We start from the raw sequence: 25,743 nt of genomic DNA, 5'->3' as shown, positions 1-25,743 counted from the left end.
GGTACCGTCCTGAACACAACTATGTTTCGGTATTGAATCACACCTAGAGCGCCACCTACTGGTGACAGGAAGTTTCTCTCAATACTGCACACCGAAATAGCACAGCCTTTAACGGCGCAGCACCCCGACACGCGTGGGGTGCGAGTGCCCGCTCACTGCTGCTCGCAGCACTAGTTGGTATTATTTTGGATGTTGTCTGGTGGTTGCTAACATTGATTTCTCTTTTTATGGGCCTGCTCTCGGGGGAAAAGGATTTGGGGGTTTTTGGTCAGGCCTGCAGTTAGGCATGTGGAGAGAGTGGAGCCACACAGTTTTTAGACCTCTCTCGCTATCGTTATTATTTTCTTTCGTTGATATTGGTATTGTAATTTGTAGGATAAGCCTATTGTATTAAACATTTTTTATTTAACTAAACAGTTCTAATTTTTTACCGAGTTATCTCGTGGGATCTTTAATTACGACGATGAAAGGAAATATAGAGGAGCGTCAAGCAAAGGCTTCAGTCACCGCACATATGGGAATCTACATTAGTCTAAAAACTAGCTCTTCAAGAATTAATGGAATGAGAACGGCCTGACTCACGGAAAAGGAAACGTTTACATGGACATTATAGTGGTTTTGGCAAGAGAAGACAACAAACTGTAAGTCATATCTTTGCTTGATTTGCCGCAGATCGCTAATTGAAGCGAACCTGGATTGCTAAGGGAAAGCTAGCTACGAGGACTGCACGTTTGGGCTAATGAGGAAATGGAACGCAAGTCATAGATCGCCTCGTTCTATCGTGCTTCTTTTACATTTTACTAATTAAAGTGTGGGAAATCTTGCTTCATAATGGATGAACTGGACAGTGAAAAACGGATAGTAAAAATGACAGAGAAGGCTTTAGGAGACCACGCAGCCAGACAAGTCCAGGCACGCAGGCTCAAGCTATCCCAGCTAACTAGCATGGAAAAGCAAATTGAGCAGCTAATGGAAGATGATGCAAATGTCGATGCCGTTAAGAATAAATTGCGCGTTGACTTTAGTGGTGTGCATCAGGAATTGTTAGACCTAAATTCAGGTTTGAAAAGATTTATGGCTGAGGACGAATTTTTGGATGATCAGACCCTACTAACACACGCAGGTTGCGCAAACGTTCTACATACGGCCGCTATAGGTGACGATTCATCTGCGCCGCGTGCGGAAATTACGCGGCCATTTACGGAAACGCGAGATCTGCCGATTAGTAGACGCTACGTTAGAACGACACGTCATTCAGAAGTTGCGGCCGCGTGCAAAGAATGCACGTGGTCACGTGGGCAGGAACCTCCGTTATAAACTCACTTGGCTGACACTAGATTTACAGGTATTTATATGACTTGGTCTGCACGTCTTTTTCGCACGGTGCAAATATGGTGCGGCCGCGTGCAAAAAACGTGGGCAGGAACTTCCGTAATAAACTCACTTGGCTGACACTAGATTTACAGGTATTTATATGACTTGGTCTGCACGTCTTTTACGCACGGTGCAAATATGGTCACTTACTGACCACTGGCTATATTTAGCATTTGCAGTACCACTGGCTATATTTAGCATTTGCAGTACCACTGGCTATATTTAGCATTTACCAGTACAAAAACTAATTAATGCTATATGGGGATATAGCAGCAAGCATTATGATACAAACCAATATAAGACTGAACACCATTAACAGTTTAGAACATTTTATTACACAAAGTACATTACAAATTAAAAGTATACATATTTACAAGAATGAGGTTTACGGTCTGTCACATTACGCATGCCCAGAAAAGCAAAAAAAAGCATGTACAAGCTCTGGCTAGCAACCCATTATCTGACAATTGCAAAAGTTCTAAAAACAAAAATGAAACAGTGCGCATTCTGTGGCAGGCAGACCGGGAACAGACCGTTGTATCCCACAAAAAAAAGGTTAAATTTACAAAAACTATTTACAAAAAAGGCATCCATCCTGGCAGGCTGGAAAGGCAGGTTTAGGGAGACGGGCTGGGGGTCACCCACATCTGAATCGAGGGTCTGGGCAGAAGAGGTCATCCTCATCTGAATACTCCACTGTGGTCAGGGCTGGAGCTGCGGTCAGGGGCTGGGCTGGGGAGGTCAGCTGGGGTGGAGCAGATGCCTAAGGACATAATGAAATGGCTGTAAAAGCAAGTCGCATACGTTCATTGGAAGCGTGCCATGTCACTGGATACGAGACAATTAACTGCCTGACATCACATACCTTTTTGAATCGAGCAGGGGCATGTTTCAGCATCTCCTGCAGCTGGGCAGACACCTCCGTCACAGTGGTGCTTGGCTTACAGGCCATAACTGCACCTTTTAACCAAAAAGGGAATGGTTTCAATGCACATGGCATGAAGCAAAGACAATGTATTATTTTGCGAAAATATGAACAATCCCTTACGTAATATGACATTGTAGAGGGTCATATTCTTCAGAGGCTTCTTCCCCCTCTTCCCATGGACGCTGTAGACACACCACACTGTGTATGGCAATGGCTGACAGCACCCGCCGGACCACATCTGGCAGATCTTTGCCGCCAATGGAACTCAGATATCGTGTCTGCAAAACATAAAGACAATCATTTACTTTTACATTTCCTTAACACTTCCCCGCAAAAATAAGGAACAAAGTTCTGCCCTGAAGTTACTCACCATCTTCCTTTGATGATCCTTGTCCTTCAGCTGCTCCTCCAAGACCAGCAGCTCCTCCTCCGTTTTAGCAGGGTGCAGGTCATCCAGTTCTGCTCCCCGATAGCTGTCTGCAGACTCGCCGGACAGTCTCTGCTCCAGCCTCATCATTGTCTGTGCCATCTCCCTCAGACTCTGCATGACGCTGGAGAACTGCTGACACATCATCCTCTGGAAGTCTGGATATTAAACACAGATGTGGCTATAAGTAATTGTACGGTCCCATAATGGATATTCAGCTCAAAGTATATCCCTACATGCAGCATGAAGTAGTTCACAAAATTCAGCATACCAGCATCTGCAGAGCTTGATGGCAACACTGCTGGAGCTGTTGGTCTCACAGGCGATGGCATCAGAGAACTACCTGAAAACCAGAGGATAAAGGGATGAGCAGGAAACTATGGTGCTGGCGGCGTAGTGATTCTGGCATAAGGGGAAGAATCAACTCGACATGAGACATGTCAGACCCTGACCTGGTCTGGCCGGGGTGCTAATCGCTGATGCATGCTGCTCGTGCCTGGACGTCTGAAGGGCTGAAGGGCCTGGGCTCACAGCGCCTTGGCTCAAAGGACCCGGGCGATGAACATCTACTGCCGAGTAGTGAGATGTGAGATGAGCGAATTAGTGAACTGAGTACATGAGTCTTCAGAAAGTCCTGAGTTAACTGTAAGTGTGCAAATATGCATAGACATTTCACCAACACAAACATGCATGGATAACTGCATTGATAACTGGCAGAGCAGGCCTTCCGGCTCTGGCACCTGGCATAGCTGGTCTGGTCTGAGTTCTGCCGACCGGCTGCCTGGGCACTGGAACATATAGTAGAGGTAAATTAGCTCAGATTAGTCAACTCAAGTAGTACTCTTTTGGGACTGTTGAATGCACTTTATTATATTACCTTCGTCACTGGAGTCATAGCGTGTGTTGCGCTGTCTCTTCCTTGTGTCTTGGGAGTTAATCCATTGATGACTGCTGCTCAAACACCTTCGCCAAGGCACTGGCTACTTCATAATGCTCTGTGTGTTCCTCAGCAGAGACAGAGGTTGTCATGGCTCCTCTTGATGTGCTTGTGGAGGTAGATCTGGGAGGTATAGGAGAATGGGCACTCAGAGCAGGAGAACACCCAAGTCTTGCACAACTCTAACATCACAGCTAGGAGAGCGAATGAGAGAGACCATTAAAAAGGATTATCTCACCTGTAGTACAAGTTCAAATATAGAGTGATTATACGTCATTGTAAATGAGAGCTTACTCTCAATTAATTCACAAGGTTAAATAAAGATTGAATGAATATGTAGCTAGTGGGGGGTTACAACCACACAACTGTGGAGAGAGAATGAGACACTTGGTTCCCTCCTCTACTGGTGTTCATGGCCATGGCCACACACCTGGAATACTCCAACCCTGATTTAAAGGCATAAAAGTGGGGAACACATTCTTGAGACGGTTCCTAAAACTGGAGGGGAAAAAAACGGGAAAATGATCTTCCCTCTCCTCATCACTCACTTCTGCATGGGGCTGAGCTCTACCCTGTCAGCATTGGCAATACATGGGATAGCGGCTCAGCACACAGGAGAACTGCACAGAGAGGAAGGAGGAGAGAGAAAACCAACAACAAAAAAGGCAAGAAGGGTTAATAACTGAGCGAATCTTGCAAGTTTGCACTACAGGGAAGCAATTGCTCAATTTCCCTGATATTGTGGCGTCAGTGATGCGTCTTATGAATCTCACATGTCTACCAATATCAATATCCCCATTTGTTTATCCCGTCTATGGAAACGTATGTGCATTTGTACTTACGTGTGCCTGCCTTTATTGATGATCAGGTGTTTCTCCACCTAAGGGCTGGCCAGACAGAACCATCAGAGACCATTGGGCTGAGCTGAGGAGAGAGCGACATGTTAGAGTGTATGTGTGCATATGTATATGGTGCTCTTCTGTTAATACTCATGAGGGCATTCAACTGAACAAGACTCACAGAGCCTGTGGTGCTGTCCCAGGACTGCCCCTGGCCACGCCTGTCCCCGTCTTAGCGCCTCTTCCTGTCCCGCTCACCTGCTTCTTGCTCAGTTCAAACAAGAACTGGGAGGTTGGCAACTGAGAGCATGGGAGGGGAGAGAGGGAGAGAGAGAGAGAGTGGGTGGGTGACCCTCTCGTAGGCTGACATGCACACTCCACAGGACCACGTGCTTTCTGACACGTTTAGAGGAACAGGGCAACATGTCTACCACCCTTCACCCTCAGTAATTAAATAGATTTTTGCAAGAAGTAGTCCACATCATGAGTACCTATTATGCAAAATTTGGATTTGTATGTGAGTGAAAACGTAGTACACAATTCTTTACCCGTTTGACAGAATGAGCAACCATTTCAACAGTTAAGAGTAACATGAAATCCACCAAGATGGCTGCTGTAACCAAATGAGCCAAGATGGCTGCTATAACAAATCCTGCTAGCTAGCCTAGCTCCGTTGTTGGGGCTTCTAGTATTCTGTTAACGTTAACTTCGGAAAAATGAATGCCTAAAAACAAACACATACTAACGGTGTCGTGGGTTAATGCGAAATCAATGAGTAAGCTAATTATCGCATTTTATTCCAAGCGATGAAACGAACGTGCAGGAGCTCGCGCGAGCCTGCTAGACTTGAGAAGACTCCACCATTGCCCGTAATTAGGAAACAATGGCCCACGACAACACTTCATAAAAGTTATAGTGTACACAACTGAAATATTCTCAAGTTGCCAAGCCAACATTATAATTTAAGCTACAATTTCACAAAAGCTAAAGTTATAATAATTGCAACAGAGTAATTTTACGTAGGCTACTTAGCTAGCCATGTACAGAAAAAGGCTAATCACGTTAGCTGGCTAGCTAGTAAGCTAACATTGGAAATAGAGCATCTGCAGATAGAGAATCATTACAAAAGGGTAGCTTGCACATAACGTTGGTGTTTTATCTGGGACGATACCAAAATACATAGTATGTATGTATACATACTAATGTATACATTGAAATTGAGATACTTACAGGATCTGTGTTGTCGTGGGGACAAAGACAGCGTGTTGGTCTTTCTCAATCGCTTCTGTTTCAAACGGAGCGGAAGTTTCACCCGTTCTCGTTCTTCTTCTTCTTCGCTGGGTTTAGTGGCGGATCGCAAACAACTTTAATGTGCATACAGCCACCTACTGGCACAGAGTGTGTAACTTGTTTGTCTAGTTCTTCAATTGTGTCACCTAAGAAAGTAGCCCAATGCCTTGCATTCTACATTCACTGCTCAGCGTTCATTGCTCACATTTAGGTTGCAAAATTAGGACTTTATTCATAGGCATATTTTTTATCATTATTTTTATTAGGCCTAGACTGCAAATCTTTAGTGTTAATATTAACTGTAAATGAGAAATTACACACAAAACAGACATGCAGGATTTCTCCTCATTATTACAATTCTGTAACTGTATGACTTCAAAATTTATTTTAAAACCTAAGTAATTTACAAATGTTCTGACCCACTGTGACACATTTCCAATAAAGTCAGATTGGGACTGTGATGTAACCACATTGTCACGTTATTTAATTACATCGTAGTTACGGATTTAAGCAGCAGTGGCGGCTACGTTCCCTTACAGTGTACTTGAGGACGGCTATTTTGGTTATTTTGCGACTGAAAAGGCAAGTGTCAGCTAGGTGTCAGCTAGGTCCGCTGCTGGTGACGTTTCAAAGTTACCACAATTACACCAATGTGTCCCGTCAGTTTTACGTACTGTGTTAGTAGGGGAAGAATTGGTTTGATCCGAAAAATAAATCAGTACATGGATTCTTCTGGAAATGTGAGGAATGGATGAAAGAGGTGATGAAACGCTCTGAGCAGGCTGAAGAGTGTGATAAAGAAGTAACACCCATAGATAGTAGGTCCACATCAACAAAAAGGACTATTAAACGCTCAGGTAAATCAGAATCACAATGTGGAAGTGTGTCATCGTCATCTTCCTCAGTCAGAATGAAGGTAGAAATGGAGCGGGCAGCATTAAAGGCAAAGGCTGCAGCTTTAAGTGAAAAGTTAGCTATAGAACATGAAGAAGCAGAGTGGCTGGCACAAAAAAGATGCAGGGAGGCTCACCTGCAAGCTGAGGAAATACGGTTTGAGGTTGAACAAAAAAGAATAGAAGCAGCCATAAAGGCTAAAAAGGAGATGCATGAAATGCAGACTGCTCTTGCCGAGTCAGATGCAAAAATGGAGGTCTTGCAAAAATATGAAGAGGACAGGAGCATCATTGGAATGAATGAACAGGCTAATGAAACAAAGGTGACCGCTACCTTTCAACCACTACCACCACTACCACAGCAAGCCTCACCTACACCCAATGTTAAACACAATGTTCAGTCACCAGCCATGCCTCAAAGAGCTTCACCTGTACTGAACACAGACTCCAACGACAGACCAGTGCTTGATGGTCTATGCAAGGCAATCTCTCAACAAGCCAATGTCACTGAGTACCTTGTGAAGAATCACAAAGCGTCATTACTTCCTGATCTCACCATTCCAATGGGTGACCCGCTTGAATACAAATCTTTTATCAGGTCTATTGAACATGGAGTTGAAAGCCGCACTGATGACAGTCGTGATCGCCTACAATTTTTGATGCAGTACACAAGTGGACAACCACATGAGTTGGTGAAGAGCTGCATCCACATGGAACCTTCAGCAGGTTATGCTAAAGCAAAAGAGATGCTAAAATAATTTTTTGGCGATGACTACAAGATAGCAGAAGCTTACATAAAGGAGGCTTTGGATTGGCAGACAATCAAGCCAGAAGATGGCGCTGCGCTACAGTCTTTCGCATTATTCCTCACAGGCTGCTGCAACTCAATGACAGACATTAGTTACATGGAAGACTTGGACAACACATCTAACATAAAAGCACTGGCTAACAAGCTCCCATACAAACTCAAAGAAACCTGGAGAAAGTCCGCCTGCGACTTCCAAGATAAAACAAAGAAAAGAGTCAAGTTCAAGGATTTTGTCGACTTCGTCAACAAGCAAGTCAGATACTTATTACATCCGCTCTATGGAAACCTGAAAGAAACCACCATGAGCACAAAAGAACCAGTCCAACAGAAACCAAAACTAGAGACACTCAAACCAAAGCGCGTATTTACAACATCTGTCGACGAACCCAGAATGGAAAACAAAGTCAAGAAGGAAAATGACAAACAAGCAACACCAAAAACACAAACTGTCTCAGTGGATGCAAACAGCAAGCCTTGTGGTTATTGCAATGGAGAGCAACACAGCCTCACAGTCTGCAGAAAATTCAAGAGCAAGCCACATAAAGAAAAGATCGACTTCCTGAGAAGTAAAGGTCTGTGTTTTGCATGCCTTAAACATGGTCACATGAGTAGCAGCTGCAAAGAGAAAGTTCAATGTCAAGAGTGCTCTCGGCTGCACCCCACACTGCTGCATATTAAAACTAGGGACTCACCAGAAGAAACATCAAAGGGAAACTGTGAACAACAATCCATATCAAGTGCTCTTGTACAAATGACAGAAACTTTTGGTGTTACTGGGGCCGGTAAGGAAGATTGTGCTCTTTCAGTCATTCCAGTACGTGTAAAGGCACAAAAGGGAACCAAGACAGTGACAACATACGCATTCTTGGATCCAGGTAGCTCCGCTACGTTCGCTACAGAGTCACTGATAAACCAACTTGGCATGAGTGGACGCAATACAAGCATCTTGCTACGAACAATGGGAACAGAATCCATTGTGAACACTTGTATTGTGACAGGAATGGAAATCAGTAGCCTGGACATGGACAGCAACCATTTCATCGAACTTTCAGAGGTGTTTTCACAGAAAACCATCCCTGTAACCAAATATAATATTCCCCTCCAGGAGGATGTTAATCGCTGGCCTCACCTGAAAGAGGTGAAACTTCCCTCTATCCAAGCCGACATCGGATTACTCATTGGAGTGAATGTTCCTAAGGCAATGGAGCCACTACAAGTGGTCAGCAGCATGAACAATGGACCATACGCGGGGAGAACAATATTAGGCTGGACAGTAAACGGACCACTCAGAAGTGGAAACAATATGGAGACAAACAAATGGACAGGAGTCACTGCGAATCGAATCTCAGTAGCCAAGCTAGAAGAGCTCTGGCAAATGCAGTTCAAGCAGGATTTTCCTGATGCTGGACAAGACGAAGATGTCGAAATGTCCAAAGAAGATCGCCAGTTTATTAACATGGTGTCGCAATCTTCAAAGCTTGAGGATGGCCATTACAGTGTTTGCCTTCCAATTAGGAACAAGTCACTGTGTATGCCAAACAACAGATCAATCGCCGAGCAGCGTGCACTGAACTTACGGAAGAGATTCTCTAGGGATATCAAGCTTCATACAGAATATGTCGCATTCATGGATGACATCCTAAAGAAAGGCTACATGATGAAGCTCAGCAGTGCTGAACGCATGCCAATCGAAGGGCGCACATGGTATCTGCCTCACCACGGAGTCCGACATCCAGTCAAGCAAAAACTGCGTGTTGTCTTTGACTGCGGTGCAAGTTTTCAAGGAACATCGCTGAACCAACAGCTCCTGCAAGGACCGGACCTAACTAGCTCCCTAGTGGGGGTCCTCACAAGGTTCAGACAAGAGACCGTGGCTGTTATGGCTGACGTGGAGGCCATGTTCCACCAGGTCAGAGTCAGCCATGAAGACACGGATTTCTGCAGGCTTCTCTGGTGGCCCGGTGGGAACTACGAACAGGAGCTTGTGGAACACAAGATGCTGGTCCACATCTTTGGTGCAACATCATCGCCAAGCGTTGCAACCTTTGCGCTCCAGCAATGCGCAACTGACTTCGAGGATGAATTTGGCCCGGAAGCTGCAAAAACAGTAAAGAAAAACTTTTACGTAGACGACTGTCTTAAGTCAACTACTGATGAAGACACAGCAGTCGCCCTTTGCGCTGATCTGAGAGGCATGTTGGCGAAAGGTGGATTCCGACTAACAAAATGGTCAAGCAACAGCAGGAAGTTGCTTAACTCAATCCCTGAAGAGGAAAGAGCGCAAGGATTCCAAGATCTGGATTTGGATGAAGACAACTTGCCGATGGAGAGAGCACTGGGAATCCAGTGGTGTGCTGAATCAGATCAGTTCAAATTCAAGATCCTCCTCAAAGATCGATCACACACTAGGAGAGGCCTGCTTTCCCTCGTCAGTTCCATCTTTGACCCGCTGGGCTTTCTCGCTCCTGTAGTGCTGCCCGCCAAACTTATCCTGCAAGGGTTATGCCGGCAGAAATATGGCTGGGACGAAGACCTGCCAGACAACGTCGTTGAGAGCTGGAAAAGGTGGATCTCTGGGCTGCAACTGCTTGAGAATTTTGGAGTCGACAGATGCATCAAGACAAAGCAGTTGGGTACGCCAGTCTTCGCACAGCTACATCATTTCGCCGATGCGAGTGAAGATGCTTATGGGACAACAAGCTACTTACTGCTGCGCACTGCATCTGGAGAAGCTCAATCCACCCTTATGATGGCAAAGGCAAGGGTCGCGCCCTTGAAGTCTCCAACCATACCAAGAATGGAGCTGACCGCGGCGACAGTTGCAATCAAGATGGACAAGCTTCTAAAGAAAGAGCTTGAACTGAAACTCCATGACTCCATCTTCTGGACGGATAGCACGGCTGTGCTAAAGTACTTGAACAGTGAAAGCACAAGATTCAAGACTTTCATTGCTAATAGGATCTCAACAATCCTGGAGCATTCTCAGACTTCACAGTGGAGATATGTCAATACAACTCTGAATCCTGCTGATCATGTCTCAAGAGGACAGACTGTTGAAGCATTCTTGAAGAATGAAAGCTGGCTTTCAGGACCAAGCTTCCTGCTCTGCACACAAGAACAGTGGCCCAAAAATCCAGATCCCAGAATGCTGGACCTTGACGACCCAGAGGTAAAAAGAGTAGTTCAAGTGCATGTCAGTCAGGCGCAAGAGTCCAAAGATGCGACAGACCAGTTGATGATCCACTATTCATCCTGGACAAAGCTAAAACGTGCAGTCGCCTGGTTTCTGAAACTGAAGGATTTGTTGAAGGAACTGAAAGCAAAGAGAAAGGAACCAAGCGTGTCAAATGGAGAAAGCAGCATGAATCAGTTTAAGACAGCTTTCAAAGGAACACACCTAACCTGTGAAGATCTGAACAAAGCAGAAACAGAAATCGTGAAGTACTGCCAAAAACAAAGCTTCAAAGAAGACTTGGCAATGCTAAAGGAAAATCAAAGAGTGAAGAAAAGTAGCTCACTTTACAAGTTGAATCCCGTACTTCAGGAAGGAGTCATGCGAGTTGGAGGAAGGTTGAGCCGAGCAGCAATGCCCGATGATTCCAAGCATCAAGCCATCTTGCCAAAGGATTCGCACATCACAAAGCTTGTGCTGAGACACATTCATGACGTTACAGCTCACGCCGGAAGGAATCATATGTTGGCTCAACTTCTTCAAAGATTCTGGATCCCAGGAGCGAACGGAGCCATCAGAAAGTTCTTGGCCAAGTGCGTCACCTGTAAAAGGCTACACGGGACTGCTGGCAAGCAACTCATGGCAGATCTACCAGAATGCAGGGTCCTGCCCGACGATCCTCCATTCACAAGAGTTGGCGTGGATTACTTCGGTCCTTTCCTGGTAAAAAGAGGACGAAGTCAGGTAAAGAGATATGGTGTCATATTTACATGTCTCGCCATACGGGCCGTACATCTAGAAGTCGCCTCTTCACTTGACACTGATGCCTGTCTCAACGCAATTAGAAGATTCCTTGCAAGAAGAGGACAAGTAAAGGAGATGTACTCAGACAATGGAACAAACTTTCGGTCGGCTGACTGTGAGTTGAAGAAATCAATTAAGGAATGGAATACCAGCAAGATTACAAAAGACTTGCAACAGAAGGGTGTCCAATGGCACTTCAACCCTCCAGCAGGTTCTCACCATGGAGGAAGCTGGGAGCGTCTGATCCGGTCAGTGAGAAAAGTTTTGAACACCACAGTGAAAGAACAACCTTTGGATGAAGAAGGTCTTCATACCTTACTGTGTGAAGCTGAGGCTGTCATAAACAGCAGGCCCATCACAAAGGCATCTTCAGACCTCAATGACCTAGAGGCCTTAACGCCCAACCACCTGTTGTTACTCAAAGTCAAGCCTGAGCTATCACCAGGAGTATTCAATAAAGATGACCAATATGCTAATCGCAGATGGAGGCAAGTCCAGTACCTCGCGGATGTCTTCTGGAAGCGCTGGTGCAAAGAGTATCTCACGCAACTCCAAGAACGTCAACGATGGTCCACACCTGGAAGAAACTTCTGTGTCGGTGACGTGGTGCTGATTGTGGATGACACATCACCAAGAAATTCATGGCCTCTTGGAAGAATCGTAGAGACTTTTCCTGACAAGAAAGGCTTTGTTCGTCAAGTAAAAGTCAAGGCCAAAACCAACGAGCTTTGTCGTCCAATAACAAAGCTATGTCTTCTTCAAGAATCTGAGGATTAATGATGAACACTTCTGAAGAAAAGTCCTCGTTTAGGACGGGGCGAAGAACAAGCAGAAGATTTCTTTGAATAGTTTAATTTAAACTTAGTAACAGCATGTAGGCTCCTCTAGCTTACTTATTTATTTATTTTTGAGTAATTGTTTCAAGGACATTGATAACAATTAGGGGCCGGTAATGTAAGAGCCTGAATGCAGTGTTTTGAGTTATAAGTTTTTGGATCTAGTAATTGGTATTATTTTGGATGTTGTCTGGTGGTTGCTAACATTGATTTCTCTTTTTATGGGCCTGCTCTCGGGGGAAAAGGATTTGGGGGGTTTTTGGTCAGGCCTGCAGTTAGGCATGCGGAGAGAGTGGAGCCACACAGTTTTTAGACCTCTCTCGCTATCGTTATTATTTTCTTTCGTTGATATTGGTATTGTAATTCGTAGGATAAGCCTATTGTATTAAACATTTTTTATTTAACTAAACAGTTCTAATTTTTTACCGAGTTATCTCGTGGGATCTTTAATTACGACGACGAAAGGAAATATAGAGGAGCGTCAAGCAAAGGCTTCAGTCACCGCACATATGGGAATCTACACTGGTGTTGCTGTTGACACACTGGGGCTAACTGTCTGAGACATGGACGTACTGGTCGCAGTGGCCGGAGACCGCAAAACATCAAACACTGTGCAGTCTTTCACATCAATGCCATGCTGTCTTAAATGTTTCGCCATATTAGACGTGCAACCTGTCTTAGCGCTAACTAACTTTTTCGGTTCTTTCGGTTTCTCTTTTATAGTGAAGCCACACTTTAGAGCGTTTGCCACAGTCCATATTTCACAGCATGCCGGTTCGCTCAGATGTAAACACGCTGCGTTGTGTGTGAGCCATGGATGGTGTGAGCAGTGCAGCGTGAATGCGTGACGTAATCACGTACGTTAGACAGGTCCTGGCAGATAGCCATGTACGTCTTTGAAAATATATAATCTCATCCTGATTGGCCTTTGTTTAGCGCGGCTAGGAACCGATATGCAGAACTGAAATTAAATTATTTTTATGGGTACCCGGTACCGAACATTTTTTATTCGGTTCCTACTTGGAATCGAATTTCGGTACCCATCCCTACTCACCAGTGACCAAAAGGTTGCTGATTCAAGTCCGGATGGGGCCGCTTGACAATTGTTGCCATTGTGTCCTTGAGCAAGGTGCTTAAATGTAGATTGGTCAATCCAGATGTCCTTTCTCTCTGATTGGTCAGTCTAGATATCCCGTCTCTGTGATTGGTCCATTTAGAAATGTCTCTCTGATTGGTCAGCCCAGATGTCCTGTCTCTTTGATTGGTCAGTGTAGATGTCCTGTCTCTGTGATTTGTCAGTCTAGATGTCTTGTCTCTGTGATTGGCTGCAGGTGGTTCTTTAAGGGCGTGAGCAGGAAGGATGCGGAGCGCCTGTTGCTGGCCGCAGGAAACAAAATAGGATCCTTCATTATCAGAGACAGTGAGACTCCCAAGGGTGAGCTAGACCACACACACACACACACACACACACATGTACACATGTACACACACACTCTCACACACGCTGACATTAACAAGAAACTCTATGATTACTTTATCACTTGTGATATATCTTTTGAACACACTTCCGTATCTTTTTTCCTCCATATACATTCAAGGACACAAAAATGACAAAATTGTCGTTCTTTCTTTCTCTCTCTCTCTCTCTCTCTCTCCTCCTGTGTGTGCAGGCAGCTACTCTCTGTCGGTCAGGGATGGTGACGTCCAGTCCGCAGACACGGTGAAGCATTATAAGATCCGCACGCTGGACAATGGGGGCTTCTACATCTCCCCACGCATTACCTTCACCACGCTGCAGGACCTGGTCAGCCACTACAAGAGTGAGTATGAGCACCGACCGCCACTGACCTCCAACTGACCCCCAACTGACCCACCCCCCAACTGACCCCCAACTAGTCTGGAGTCAGACGCCAAACCATGGGCATAGGGGCAGAGCCAGCACATTACCTTTCAAATCCAGCTGCATTTGAACAGCCAATCACGAAGGCCAATCAGCCTCCCAGCACAGCTCCCTGTCTGCGCGGGCTAATCATCACCCGCTGGTTCCACAAATGTACTCAGAGGCCCTCGCTGCAGCAGGCATCCCACCAACATGAAGACCCCCGACTGACCTCCGACTGACCCCTGACTGACCCCGACTGACCCCCAACTGACCCCCGACTGACCCCGACTGACCCCCGACTGACCACTGGTACCAAACCACACTTCACACCCGTTCAGACTGGGAGACAGAGCAGAGCAGACTGGGAGGCAGAGCAGACTGGGAGGCAGAGCAGACTGGGAGGTAGAACAGACTGGGAGGCAGAGCAGACTGGGAGGTAGAGCAGACTGGAAGGCAGAGCAGACTGGGAGACAGAGCAGACTGGGAGGTAGAGCAGACTGGGAGGTAGAGCAGACTGGGAGACAGAGCAGACTGGGAGGTAGAGCAGACTGGGAGGTAGAGCAGACTGGGAGGCAGAGCAGACTGGGAGACAGAGCAGACTGGGAGGCAGAGCAGACTGGGAGACAGAGCAGACTGGGAGGTAGAGCAGAGCAGACTGGGAGACAGAGCAGACTGGGAGGTAGAGCAGAGCAGACTGGGAGACAGAGCAGACTGGGAGACAGAGCAGACTGGGAGGTAGAGCAGACTGGGAGGCTGAGCAGACTGGGAGGTAGAGCAGAGCAGACTGGGAGAGAGAGCAGACTGGGAGGTAGAGCAGAGCAGACTGGGAGACAGAGCAGACTGGGAGGTAGAGCAGACTGGGAGGCAGAGCAGACTGGGAGGTAGAACAGAGCAGACTGGGAGACAGAGCAGACTGGGAGGCAGAGCAGACTGGGAGGTAGAGCAGACTGGGAGGCAGAGCAGACTGGGAGACAGAGCAGACTGGGAGACAGAGCACCGAGCCCAGCGGAGACTCAGACAGCAGAGCTTCCTGTTTAAGATAGACAGACACATGGGGGCCTGAGGATGCTACAAGATTAGAGACGGGGGCCCAGGTGACAAACCACCAAACCTACTCTCTTTTTTACATTACATTACAGTCGTTTAGCAGACGCTTTTATCCAAAGCGACTTACAATAATTACATTTAACATAGGAAGTCAGTGGACTACTACTCAGTGCATCTCTTTTAAGAGCATAATCTAGTGCTGAAGGCAAAGTGCAAGATTAACCAGCACACTTCCTGCTGCGACAGATGTTGCAGATACAAGGAAACACACCATGCCCCCTGCTGGCTGGCTGCCTAACAAGTAACCCTGTGTGTGTGTGTGTGTGTGTGTGTGTGTGTGTGTGTGTGTGTGTGTGTGTGTGTGTGTGTGTGTGTGTGTGTGTGTGTGTGTGTGTGTGTGTGTGTGTGTGTGTGTGTGTCAGAGCTGGGGGATGGTTTGTGCCAGGTCCTGTCCATCCCGTGTCTGAGCCCCAAGCCCCAGCAGCCGTGGGAGAAGGATGCGTGGGAGATCCCCCGGGACTCCCTAAAGCTGGATCGCCGTCTAGGGGCGGGGCAGTTCGGCGAGGTCTGGATGGGTGAGCTACATGTCAATCAAACCTCAGGCTCCAAAAAACAGAAGTCTTCGTTGGAGGGTTTTCAGCCAATAGTGTGACAGGTCAAATTTGCAGGGCCTAGGAGATTCAGCAGGGTGAATTCTGTGTTATTCTGATTTAAATGTGTTCAGAAGGAATGATGAGATAGATAGATAGATAGATAGATAGATAGATAGATAGATAGATAGATAGATAGATAGATAGATAGATAGATAGATAGATAGATAGATAGATAGATAGATAGATAGATAGATAGATGGACGGGCGGGCGGGCGGGCGGACGGATAGATGAGATGGACAGACAGACAGACAGACAGACACAGACAGACAGACAGACAGACAGACATAGATGAGATGAGACGGACAGACGGACGGACGGACGGACGGACGGACAGTTGTGCTGTGTTCAGTCCCTCCCTCTGTTCAGGCCCAAGATCTGTGCTCAGAGGGCTTCATGAGTTTGGTGCAAAATAGGCGCAAGAGCACTAGCTTGGCAAACAAAAGTGCAGATCTATTGCATTTAATTCTGACTTTCTGATGGTGAGGAAATGGCTGTATAATGGAAGTAGTATTAAATGATGAATCTGAAAACAAAATTGATAAAATGCTATGCTACAGTAGCTAGCTAGTTCCCCTGTAACTGTGCAGGGCCGCCAGGTCCACAGTCATGCCACAAAACGTTCTTCTATGCCACAAATAGCCGACTTTTAGATCGCTAACGTTTTTAGCATAAGTCAGTTTAACAAAGAGAGGTGCTAGAGACCAGGGAGGAAGCCTTTCTTTCAGGAGGTTATGAATTTAGTAATAAAGTACAGTAATAATAAAATAATGGTACAAAGATGTTTTTAAATAAGCTGTTTTGTTATTCTGTTGTTAATGACGATAAAAAAAATAATGTTTTAGACTAATTTTGGCTTGTTACTCTGTCTCTGTTGTATCACATATTTTTGAATATCACATCATTAACAACAAACAAAAGTAATAAAATGTTCGCGTACAAAAGGTGTAAGTGACATTTTGGGCTAAAATGTAATCGTTTTTTTAATGATCTTTTTGAAATGGTCTCTATAAAAGATAAAGATATAAAATTCTGAAAATGTCATTTACCCTTTTGCGCCAAGCCTTCGCTCTCTCTCTCTCTCTCTCTCTCTCTCTCTCTCTCTCTCTCTCCCTCTCTCTCTCTCTCTCTCTCTCTGCCTCCTGTGCAGTGCAGCATGGGTAACGTAGTTTGTGGTGTGTGTCCAGCAACCTATAACAAGCACACCAAGGTGGCGGTGAAGACCATGAAGCCGGGCAGCATGTCTGTGGAGGCCTTCCTGGCCGAGGCCAACCTGATGAAGAGCCTCCAGCATGACAAGCTGGTCCGCCTACACGCCGTGGTCACCAAGGAGCCCATCTATATCATCACAGAGTTCATGGAGAATGGTGTGTGTGTGTGTGTGTGCGTGTATTTGGTGTGAGCGTGTGTGTGTTTGCATTACTCTTAATACATTGAATTTTAACGTGAATATATTTGTGTCCCTGTATGTAATTTTCTCTATGTGGACATACATTGTTAAAAGTGTGTGTGTGTGCGTGTGTGCCACTGTGGCTCAGTGGTAGAGCGGGTCGTCCAATGATCGTAGGGTCAGCGGTCCAAATCCCGCCTCCTCCTGTCCACATGTCGAAGTGTCCTTGCGCCAGACTCTGAACCCCAAATTGCTCCCAATGAGAAGACTAGCACCTTGCATGGCAGCTTCCACCATTGGTGTGTGAATGGGTGAATGAGAGGCCATTGTAATCTTTGGATAAAAGCGCTATATAAGTACAGTCCATTTACCATTACTGTTAATAAATTGAATTTTAACGAGTGTGTGTGTGTGTGTACATAGGCAGTTTACTGGACTTCTTGAAGAGTGAGGAGGGCAACAAAATCCAGCTCCCCAAACTGATCGACTTCTCTGCCCAGGTGAGATTCACCTGCCCACTCAGTTAACACCTCCAGATAAGAACTGAAGTGCTTCACTTTATACACCCTGTCAGCCCTCTCTCAATAGGGTGTCCTGTGCTGCCTCCTATCTCCTGTTTCCTCCCTCCTGCCTCCTATCGACTGTCTCCTATCTACTGTCTCCTACCTCCTGTCCTTCTTCCTATCTACTGTAAATGGTAAACGGACTGCACTTATATAGTGCTTTTCCACCTTAGCGGCACTCAAAGCGCTTTACAATGGCCTCTCATTCAGCCATTCACACACACATTCACACACCAATGGCGGTAGCTGCCATGCAAGGTGCTAACCTGCTCATTGGGAGCAATTTGGGGTTAGGTGTCTTGCTCAAGGACACTTCGACATGTGGACAGTCGGAGCTGGGATTCGAACCGCTGACCCTTCGATCATTGAACGACCCACTCTACCAACTGAGCTACAGCCGCCCCAGGTAGGAGACACTGTACTGTCTCCTACCTCCTAACTTCTGTCTCCTACCTCCTATCTACTGTCTCCTACCTCCTGTCCTCCTTCCTATCTACTGTACTGTCTCCTACCTCCTATCTGCTGTCTCCTACCTCCTGTCCTCCTTCCTATATACTGTCTCCTACCTCCTATCTACTGTCTCCTACCTCCTATCTACTGTCTCATACCTCCTGTCCTTCTTCCTATCTACTGTCTCCTACCTCCTATCTACTGTCTTCTACCTCCTGTCCTTCTTCCTATCTACTGTCTCCTACCTCCTGTCCTTCTTCATATCTACTGTCTCCTACCTCCTGTCCTTCTTCCTATCTACTGTACTGTCTCCTACCCCCTATCTACTGTCTCCTACCTCCTATCTACTGTCTCCTACCTCCTGTCCTTCTTCCTATCTACTGTACTGTCTCCTACCTCCTATCTACTGTCTCCTACCTCCTGTTTCTTTTCTCCTGTCTCCTATCTCCTACATCCTATCTCCTACCTCCTATCTCCTACCTCCTATCTCCTGGTGGTTGGGTCTTTGTTCCTGTCACACTTTCCTACTGTGAGCTGCATTTCAGTATTCAAATCACTTCACCAACTTAGCAGCAAATACTGTAGCTTAACTGTGTGTGTGTGTGTGTGTGTGTGTGTGTGTGTGTGTGTGTGTGTGTGTGTCTGTTTGTCAGTTCATGTACTTTGGCTATATGTTAAGATCATATTCTTTATGAACAAGTCTTTTGCACACCTGTGTTTTCTGGTAGACAGGTGTGCAGGACAGACGGATGGATGGCACACTGGCTGCACATGAAACATTTTTTTACGTTTTGACTTCAAACTAGACAGAGAGATATATGACAGTGTGATATATAGTATGAAGTGTAACAGAAGCAGGTATGTGGTGCCTGTGACCTCTGCCCAGGCAACTTGGCTGGATTAACATGGTGAACATGGAGAGGGCGTGGGGATCCTGGAGAAGACAGGAAGTTAGGAGCTTATCTCTGAGTGTTTGTATTCACACTGTGCTCAGGAGGAGAGAGTCCTGGTTCACCAGCGAGAGATTCTCCCACAGCGGCTGAGGATAGCTGAGCTCAGGAGAGAGTTTGTGAGGAGTGAGAAAGAGAGAGGGAAGGAGGGAGGGAGGAGGAAGGAGATCTGCTCTGTCTCTTCTAATCTAAATCCAGTGCAGTGGATGAATCTACCTTCTGTTGTTCCGGCCAGATAACCACAGAGATTATGCTTATCTAGTAGCACACATACAGTAGAGGGAGTGTGTGTGTGTCAGAGAGAGAGGGGGAGGGGTAGAGAGAGAGAAGAGAGACAGACAGAAAAACAGAGAAAGTGATTGTGTAAGAGAGAGAGAGAGCTAGATAGAGATAAAGACAAAGATAGATACTGAGAGAGAGAAGCGGGGGGTGTGGTCCTGGAGTTTGTCACATACTCCCAGGTGTTTCCTGTGCTGCATGTTGTACATTATAAATTATAACATGATTTGCTCATTATTACAATCAGCATCATCGTCAGGGAGGACAGTTGACTTCATCAAGATGTGATGGCCTGAGAGGCTCTGGTGCCACTAAGACCAGAAAACAGAACATCTCTGTTCCACTAATAACAGAAAACAGAATGTCTCTGTTCCACTAAGAACAGAAAACAGAACGTCTCTGTTCCACTACGAACAGAAAACAGAACACCTCCTTCCACTAAGAACAGAAAACAGAACACTGTCTCTGTTCCACTACGAACAGAAAACAGAACACCTCTGTTCCACTAAGAACAGAAAACAGAACACTGTCTATGTTCCACTACGAACAGAAAACAGAATACCTCTGTTCCACTTAGAACAGAAAACAGAACGTCTCTGTTCCACTCGAACAGAAAACAGAATGTCTCTGTTCCACTCGAACAGAAAACAGAACGTCTCTGTTCCACTCGAACAGAAAACAGAACATCTCTGTTCCACTGAGAACAGAAAACAGAACATCTCTGTTCCACTAAGACCAGAAAACAGAACGTCTTTTTCCACTAAGACCAGAAAACAGAACGTCTCTGTTTCACTAAGAACAGAAAACATAATGTCTTTTTCCACTAAGACCAGAAAACAGAACGTCTCTGTTTCACTACTAAGACCAGAAAACAGAACACCATCTCTGTTCCACTACTAACAGAAAACAGAACACCATCTCTGTTCCACTACTAACAGAAAACAGAACACCATCTCTGTTCCACTACTAACAGAAAACAGAACACTGTCTCTGTTCCACTAAGAACAGAACACAGAACACTGTCTCTGTTCCACTAAGAACAGAAAACAGAACACTGTCTCTGTTCCACTAAGAACAGAAAACAGAACTTCTCTGTTCCACTAACACCAAAAAAAAAGTCTCTGTCCCGGGATGGAGGGGGAGACGAACGGTGTTCCTGGGTGTCTCTCAGTAGGAGGGGCTAACTGCTCCGCCCCGTCTGGTCCCTGCACCCTGGCTCATGTCGTCTCCATCAGGGTTATGTGTGCAGCCCTGTTTGACAGCATAGAAGTGGCCTAACGGTTGCCTTGGGTTACAGACAGCAGAAGGCATGGCCTACATCGAACTGAGGAACTACATCCACAGAGACCTGCGGGCCGCCAACATCCTGGTCAACAGCGCCCTGGTGTGCAAGATCGCCGACTTCGGCCTGGCACGCATCATCGAGGACAACGAGTACACAGCCAGGGAAGGTGAGCGCCTACCTCCTGTCTCCTACCTCCTGTCTTCTACCTTCCGTCTCTTGTCTCTTACCTCCTATCTCCTGTCTCCTACCGCTTGTCTCCTACCGCCTGTCTCCTACCTCCTGTCTACTATCTCCAGTCTACTATCTCCTGTCTACTATCTCCTGTCTCCTACCTCCTGTCTACTATCTCTTCTCTACTATCTCCGGTCTCCTACCGCCTGTCTCCTACCGCCTGTCTCCTACATCCTGTCTCCTACCTCCTGTCTACTATCTCCTGTCTACTATCTCCTGTCTCCTACCTCCTGTCTACTATCTCCTGTCTACTATCTCCTGTCTCCTACCTCCTGTCTACTATCTCATCTCTACTATCTCCTGTCTCCTACTGTACCTACTATCATCAAGGGCAATGAATACACAGCCAGGGAAGGTGAGGGCATACCTCCTGTCTCCTACCTCCTATCTCCTACCTCATACTGTATATCCTGTCTCCTCCCTCCTGTCTCCTACTGTCTGTCATTGAGGACAGCGAACACCCGGCCAGGGAAGGGGAGCGCCCAGGAACACTGCTAACCATTAGTATGCGTTCATTTAGCTTCAAACAGCAGGCTATCATAACAGCTGGCTATCATAACAGCTGGCTATCATAACAGCAGGCTATCATAACAGCTGGCTATCATAACAGCAGGCTATCATAACAGCTGGCTATCATAACAGCTGGCTATCATAACAGCTGGCTATCATAACAAGACAGACAGTGAGCACAATAGATCTTTAGTTCGCACCAGGGGGGCCAAGTGGTGTGTATTCTTTCAGCCCTGACTAGCTGTCAGTCAGACACACGTCATCTGGCGTCAGGAGCCGAGGGGTGGTTTCATCTAAGGGGATTTAGTTCAGTTTAATTTATTAAAGGATCCCCATCAGAAGCACACTAGTGTACATCTGATCTTCCTGGGGTCCTACACAAAACATAAAATACAAAACATTCAAGTACAGATGAAAACAACAAGAGAACAATAATAAAAATAAAAACAGTGTTCATTCAAGCACAATATTTTCAAGCACAATCATATCACGGATTTTAAAGCCTACATTCAATTGGAAACAACTTGCATTAAGCTACTCACTCCGTATTGGTACACTATAGATATTGTCTATAAAGCCTCCTGAACATTTTTTTTTATTATTGACAGTAGATGTAATTTCTTGAGGCATGACATTCCAAAGCACAATGGATCTATATACAACAGTACGTTTCTTGTAATTTGTTTTTGGAGCTGGGAGCTTTATATGACCTAATGCAGCCCCTCTTGTACTATAGCCGTGCATGGCAGTCAGCTGTAACTGGTGGGCCAAGCTGAACGGGTTGGTATTGATGACACTCCTTAGTAACATCAAAAAATGCAAAGATGCAAAACCTTTTCTGCTCTACTGTAAGCCAGTTAAGTTGTTTATGCATGTATGCTGTATTTGTTGTAAAGGAACAACCAAGCACTAGACGGGCCGCTTTGTTTTGAGCAACCTGTAACTTTTTAATATCCGATTAAGAGGACCAGATTACAGAACAGTATTCAAGATGAGATGAAGCCAATGAGTGAATACTGATTTATAATTGCAGGAGTGACAAATGTAGAACATTTTCTGGTCATACCGATGTATGTGATTAGACCAGGATAATGACTTGTCGATGGTTAATCCCAAGAGTTTAATACTATTCACTTGTTCGATGTTAATATTGTTAATGGACAAATTTAGTACTGGGTTGTTAGCAAGCCTGTATCTAGATCCAAACACAATGGACTTAGTCTTGGCGATGTTTAAAACCAACTGGTTGTGTTGAACCCAGTTGTTGACATCTGTCAGAGCTCTGCTTAGAGTCTCAGTAACAGACTGCTCAGAGGTGGCGGCCGAATAAAGAGTTGTATCATCGGCATACATAACAGTATTCACATCTTTTACACACAAGGGCAAATCATTCGTGAATGTAGTATATAATAATGGCCCAAGGCAGCTCTGCTGTGGAACACCACAATCTATGCTAATCTGGCTGGAGTAGCTACCATTAAAAAACACACACTGCTTCCTATCTGTGAGTTAATGCTTGAACCATGAGGTCGCACTGGAAGAGAAGCCATAACACTGTAACTCACTAATAAGCAGGCTGTGATTAATAATATTGAATGCAGCGCTAAAATCTAACATAACCGCTCCCACCAATTTCCTCTCATCCATACCTGTAAGCCAATCATCGGTCATCTGTGCAAGTGCGGTGCTGGTTGAATGGCCCTCTCTGTAAGCGTGTTGACAGCTAGATAAGATTATTTCCAGAAAAGTAGTCCATCACTTATTTGAATACAATTTTTTCAACCACCTTACTCCTCTCTATCCTTTGGGAGAGGAATGATTTTTGCTTCCTTCCATATGGTTGGATGAACCCCATGGCTCAAGCATTGATTGAAAATATGGCATATTGGAGAGGTGACAAACTCGACAACCAGCTTGATCATTTTACTATCTAGGTTGTCCATGCCAGGGGAGGCAGAGTCGGCCTGCGCAAGAAGTAGGTTCTTTACAGTTACGCTGTCAATTGGACTGAATTTAAAAAGACAATTATAGTTCTTATGATCCTATTTTTTATTAATGTCTGTGATAAAGAACCATCGCTTTGAAAAGCCAATTCTAAGGTTGTTGACTTTACTTTTGAAAAAATTATTAAAATGGTTAGCTATGTCAAGAGGCTTTGTTATGAACGCCCCATCTCCAGACTGTATGAACGAAATAGCCATCTTACTTCCTGTCCATAACTTCATTCAGTGTTGAACATAATTTCTTCCCATCATTCTTCACATCACTAATCCTCTGTATGTAGTGGTCTTTCTTTTTCTGTCTGTTTAATTTAGTCACCAGATTCCTAAGTTTACAGTAGACTTGTCTATCTGATTTCAATCCTGATTTGTTTGCCGTTTTCTTGGCTGTATCCCTAGAGGTCATGAGGTCTCTGAGTTTCAATCCATGGTGCACTCCTTGACCTAACAGAAAACCTTTTCAGTAGTGCATGCTTATTAGCTATCTCTGTGAACTGATTCATGAAAAAGCTAAGAGCTTTTTCAGGATCATTCTCCTGACAAACTACTGACCAGTCAACCTGTTCGACTTCATTCACAAATGCCTCCTTATTGAAATGTTTATAAGACCTTTTGTGAACAATCATGTTACCGCCTCTAGGAAGCTTGGTCTTCCTAGAGAGGATAACGAGATTGTGGTCACTAAATCCTACTTCTAAAGAAACAGCATTGGAACAGTGTTCTGAAGAGTTGGTAAAAACCAGATCAATACATGTTGAAGAAATAGTGCCGTGCTTATTTGTGGATATTTGTGTGGGGTGAGAAACCATTTGTGTGAGATGGCATGTCTGGGCCATGGATACATTTCATAAGGCAATTGGTGGAAAACCAGTCAATGTTCATGTTCATTCTCCAAATAAATATAGTTCTCTACTTCCATCAGAGGCCCTATCTACCATACTACACATCTTATTTAGATAGTTAACATCTGCTGATGGAGGCCTGTAGCAGCACCCAATAAGAATAGGTTTGGTATGAGGCAAGTGCACCACGACCCATAGAGCTTCAATGTCATCAATTATTAAATCATTTTTGAGTTCAACAGGAATATGACTTTGGACATAATCCGCCACACCACCACCAAATGTATTTCTATCTTTCCTGATTATATTGTAACCTTGAATTGAGACCTCATCATTGCCAAATGAGGGGTCAAGGTGGGTTTCAGATACAGTCAAAATCTGGATGTGAAAGCTGAGCCAATCTTTCAATCTCATGGATTTCGTTTCTGAGACTGCAAACATTTAGATGAGCCATTTAGGCCTTTAGTTGGTAACTTAGTCATAGCCAAGTGAGTTCATATTGTAGGATCAATACAAGGTCCCAGATTACTATCTAAACACACTCAACACCAAAGTAGATAAAAGTAATCATGACACATTCTCATGGCCTGGACGAGTGATGAGTTTGTCATATCTCAGAACGGCATAGAGTCCATTTTTCCTAGCTTCCATCATCTTTGGCAGCAGCTCTTTCCTTCTCTGTCTGACGGCCTCTGGAAAGTCTTAATTGATGTATATATTTGTGGCTCTGAGTTTGTTGGCCTTGTGTAGCACAGTTACTTTGTCCTTGAACCGAAGGAGCTTGACCACTATGGGCCGATGTCGGTCAGATCTTGTATGTGGACCTTGTTCTTTGCTGGGGACCTAGGAACAGATGATTTCCCCGTGTGATGGGCCCTTTCAATCACTATCTGTGTGGGGACAATGTCCAGCTTTTCTCTGAACATGTCCAGCACCTTTCTCTCAGTGTCAGTCCATTTTTCACCTTCAGCTTCAGGGATGCCATCAATGATTAGATTATTGCGTCTAGATTGATTGACCCTCAAGATATTTAGATTTAGACTCCACAGAAACAAGAGATTTAGAAAACGTCCTTAGATCTTTGTTAGCTGATTTACAATCAGATGAGAGCCTATTGCATGACTCTTTGAGCTGATCCACATCGTTCTGTGTGTATTGGAGACTGCTTTTAAGGTCCTCCACATCCTTCAAAATGCTGTCCAATCTGGAGCTTGTATTGTTCATGGTGGTTTGGACAAAGTTTTTGCAACTGCTCTCAAGTTGCAACAGGGATTCTTTGAAGAAGGTTTTCTGTTGTTCTAATAGTTCATTTACTTGAGCAGTTGGCATGTTAATTTACTTGAGCAGTTGGCATG

The 25,743-nt window shown here is 45.2% G+C and overlaps 1 protein-coding gene across 1 annotated transcript in view; it reads left to right on the top strand.

The window, feature by feature from the left end:
- The window catches only part of hck (HCK proto-oncogene, Src family tyrosine kinase), a gene marked incomplete at its 5' end in the record, with an annotated part of 62,481 nt that overhangs the window by 16,280 nt on the left and 20,458 nt on the right, over positions 1 to 25,743 (top strand). Inside the window, 6 exons of the mRNA XM_084436079.1 lie at positions 13,640 to 13,743; positions 13,979 to 14,128; positions 15,660 to 15,812; positions 17,076 to 17,259; positions 17,706 to 17,778; positions 20,818 to 20,971. Of these exons, the coding sequence (XP_084292205.1) occupies positions 13,640 to 13,743; positions 13,979 to 14,128; positions 15,660 to 15,812; positions 17,076 to 17,259; positions 17,706 to 17,778; positions 20,818 to 20,971 (818 nt within the window). The remainder of the gene's footprint in view (positions 1 to 13,639; positions 13,744 to 13,978; positions 14,129 to 15,659; positions 15,813 to 17,075; positions 17,260 to 17,705; positions 17,779 to 20,817; positions 20,972 to 25,743) is intronic.

This window comes from Borostomias antarcticus (assembly GCF_949987555.1).
Source record: "Borostomias antarcticus genome assembly, chromosome: 3".
NCBI lineage: Eukaryota > Metazoa > Chordata > Actinopteri > Stomiiformes > Stomiidae > Borostomias > Borostomias antarcticus.
Note: the sequence above shows the minus strand (reverse complement) of the source record. Positions and strands in the feature narration are given on the sequence as shown.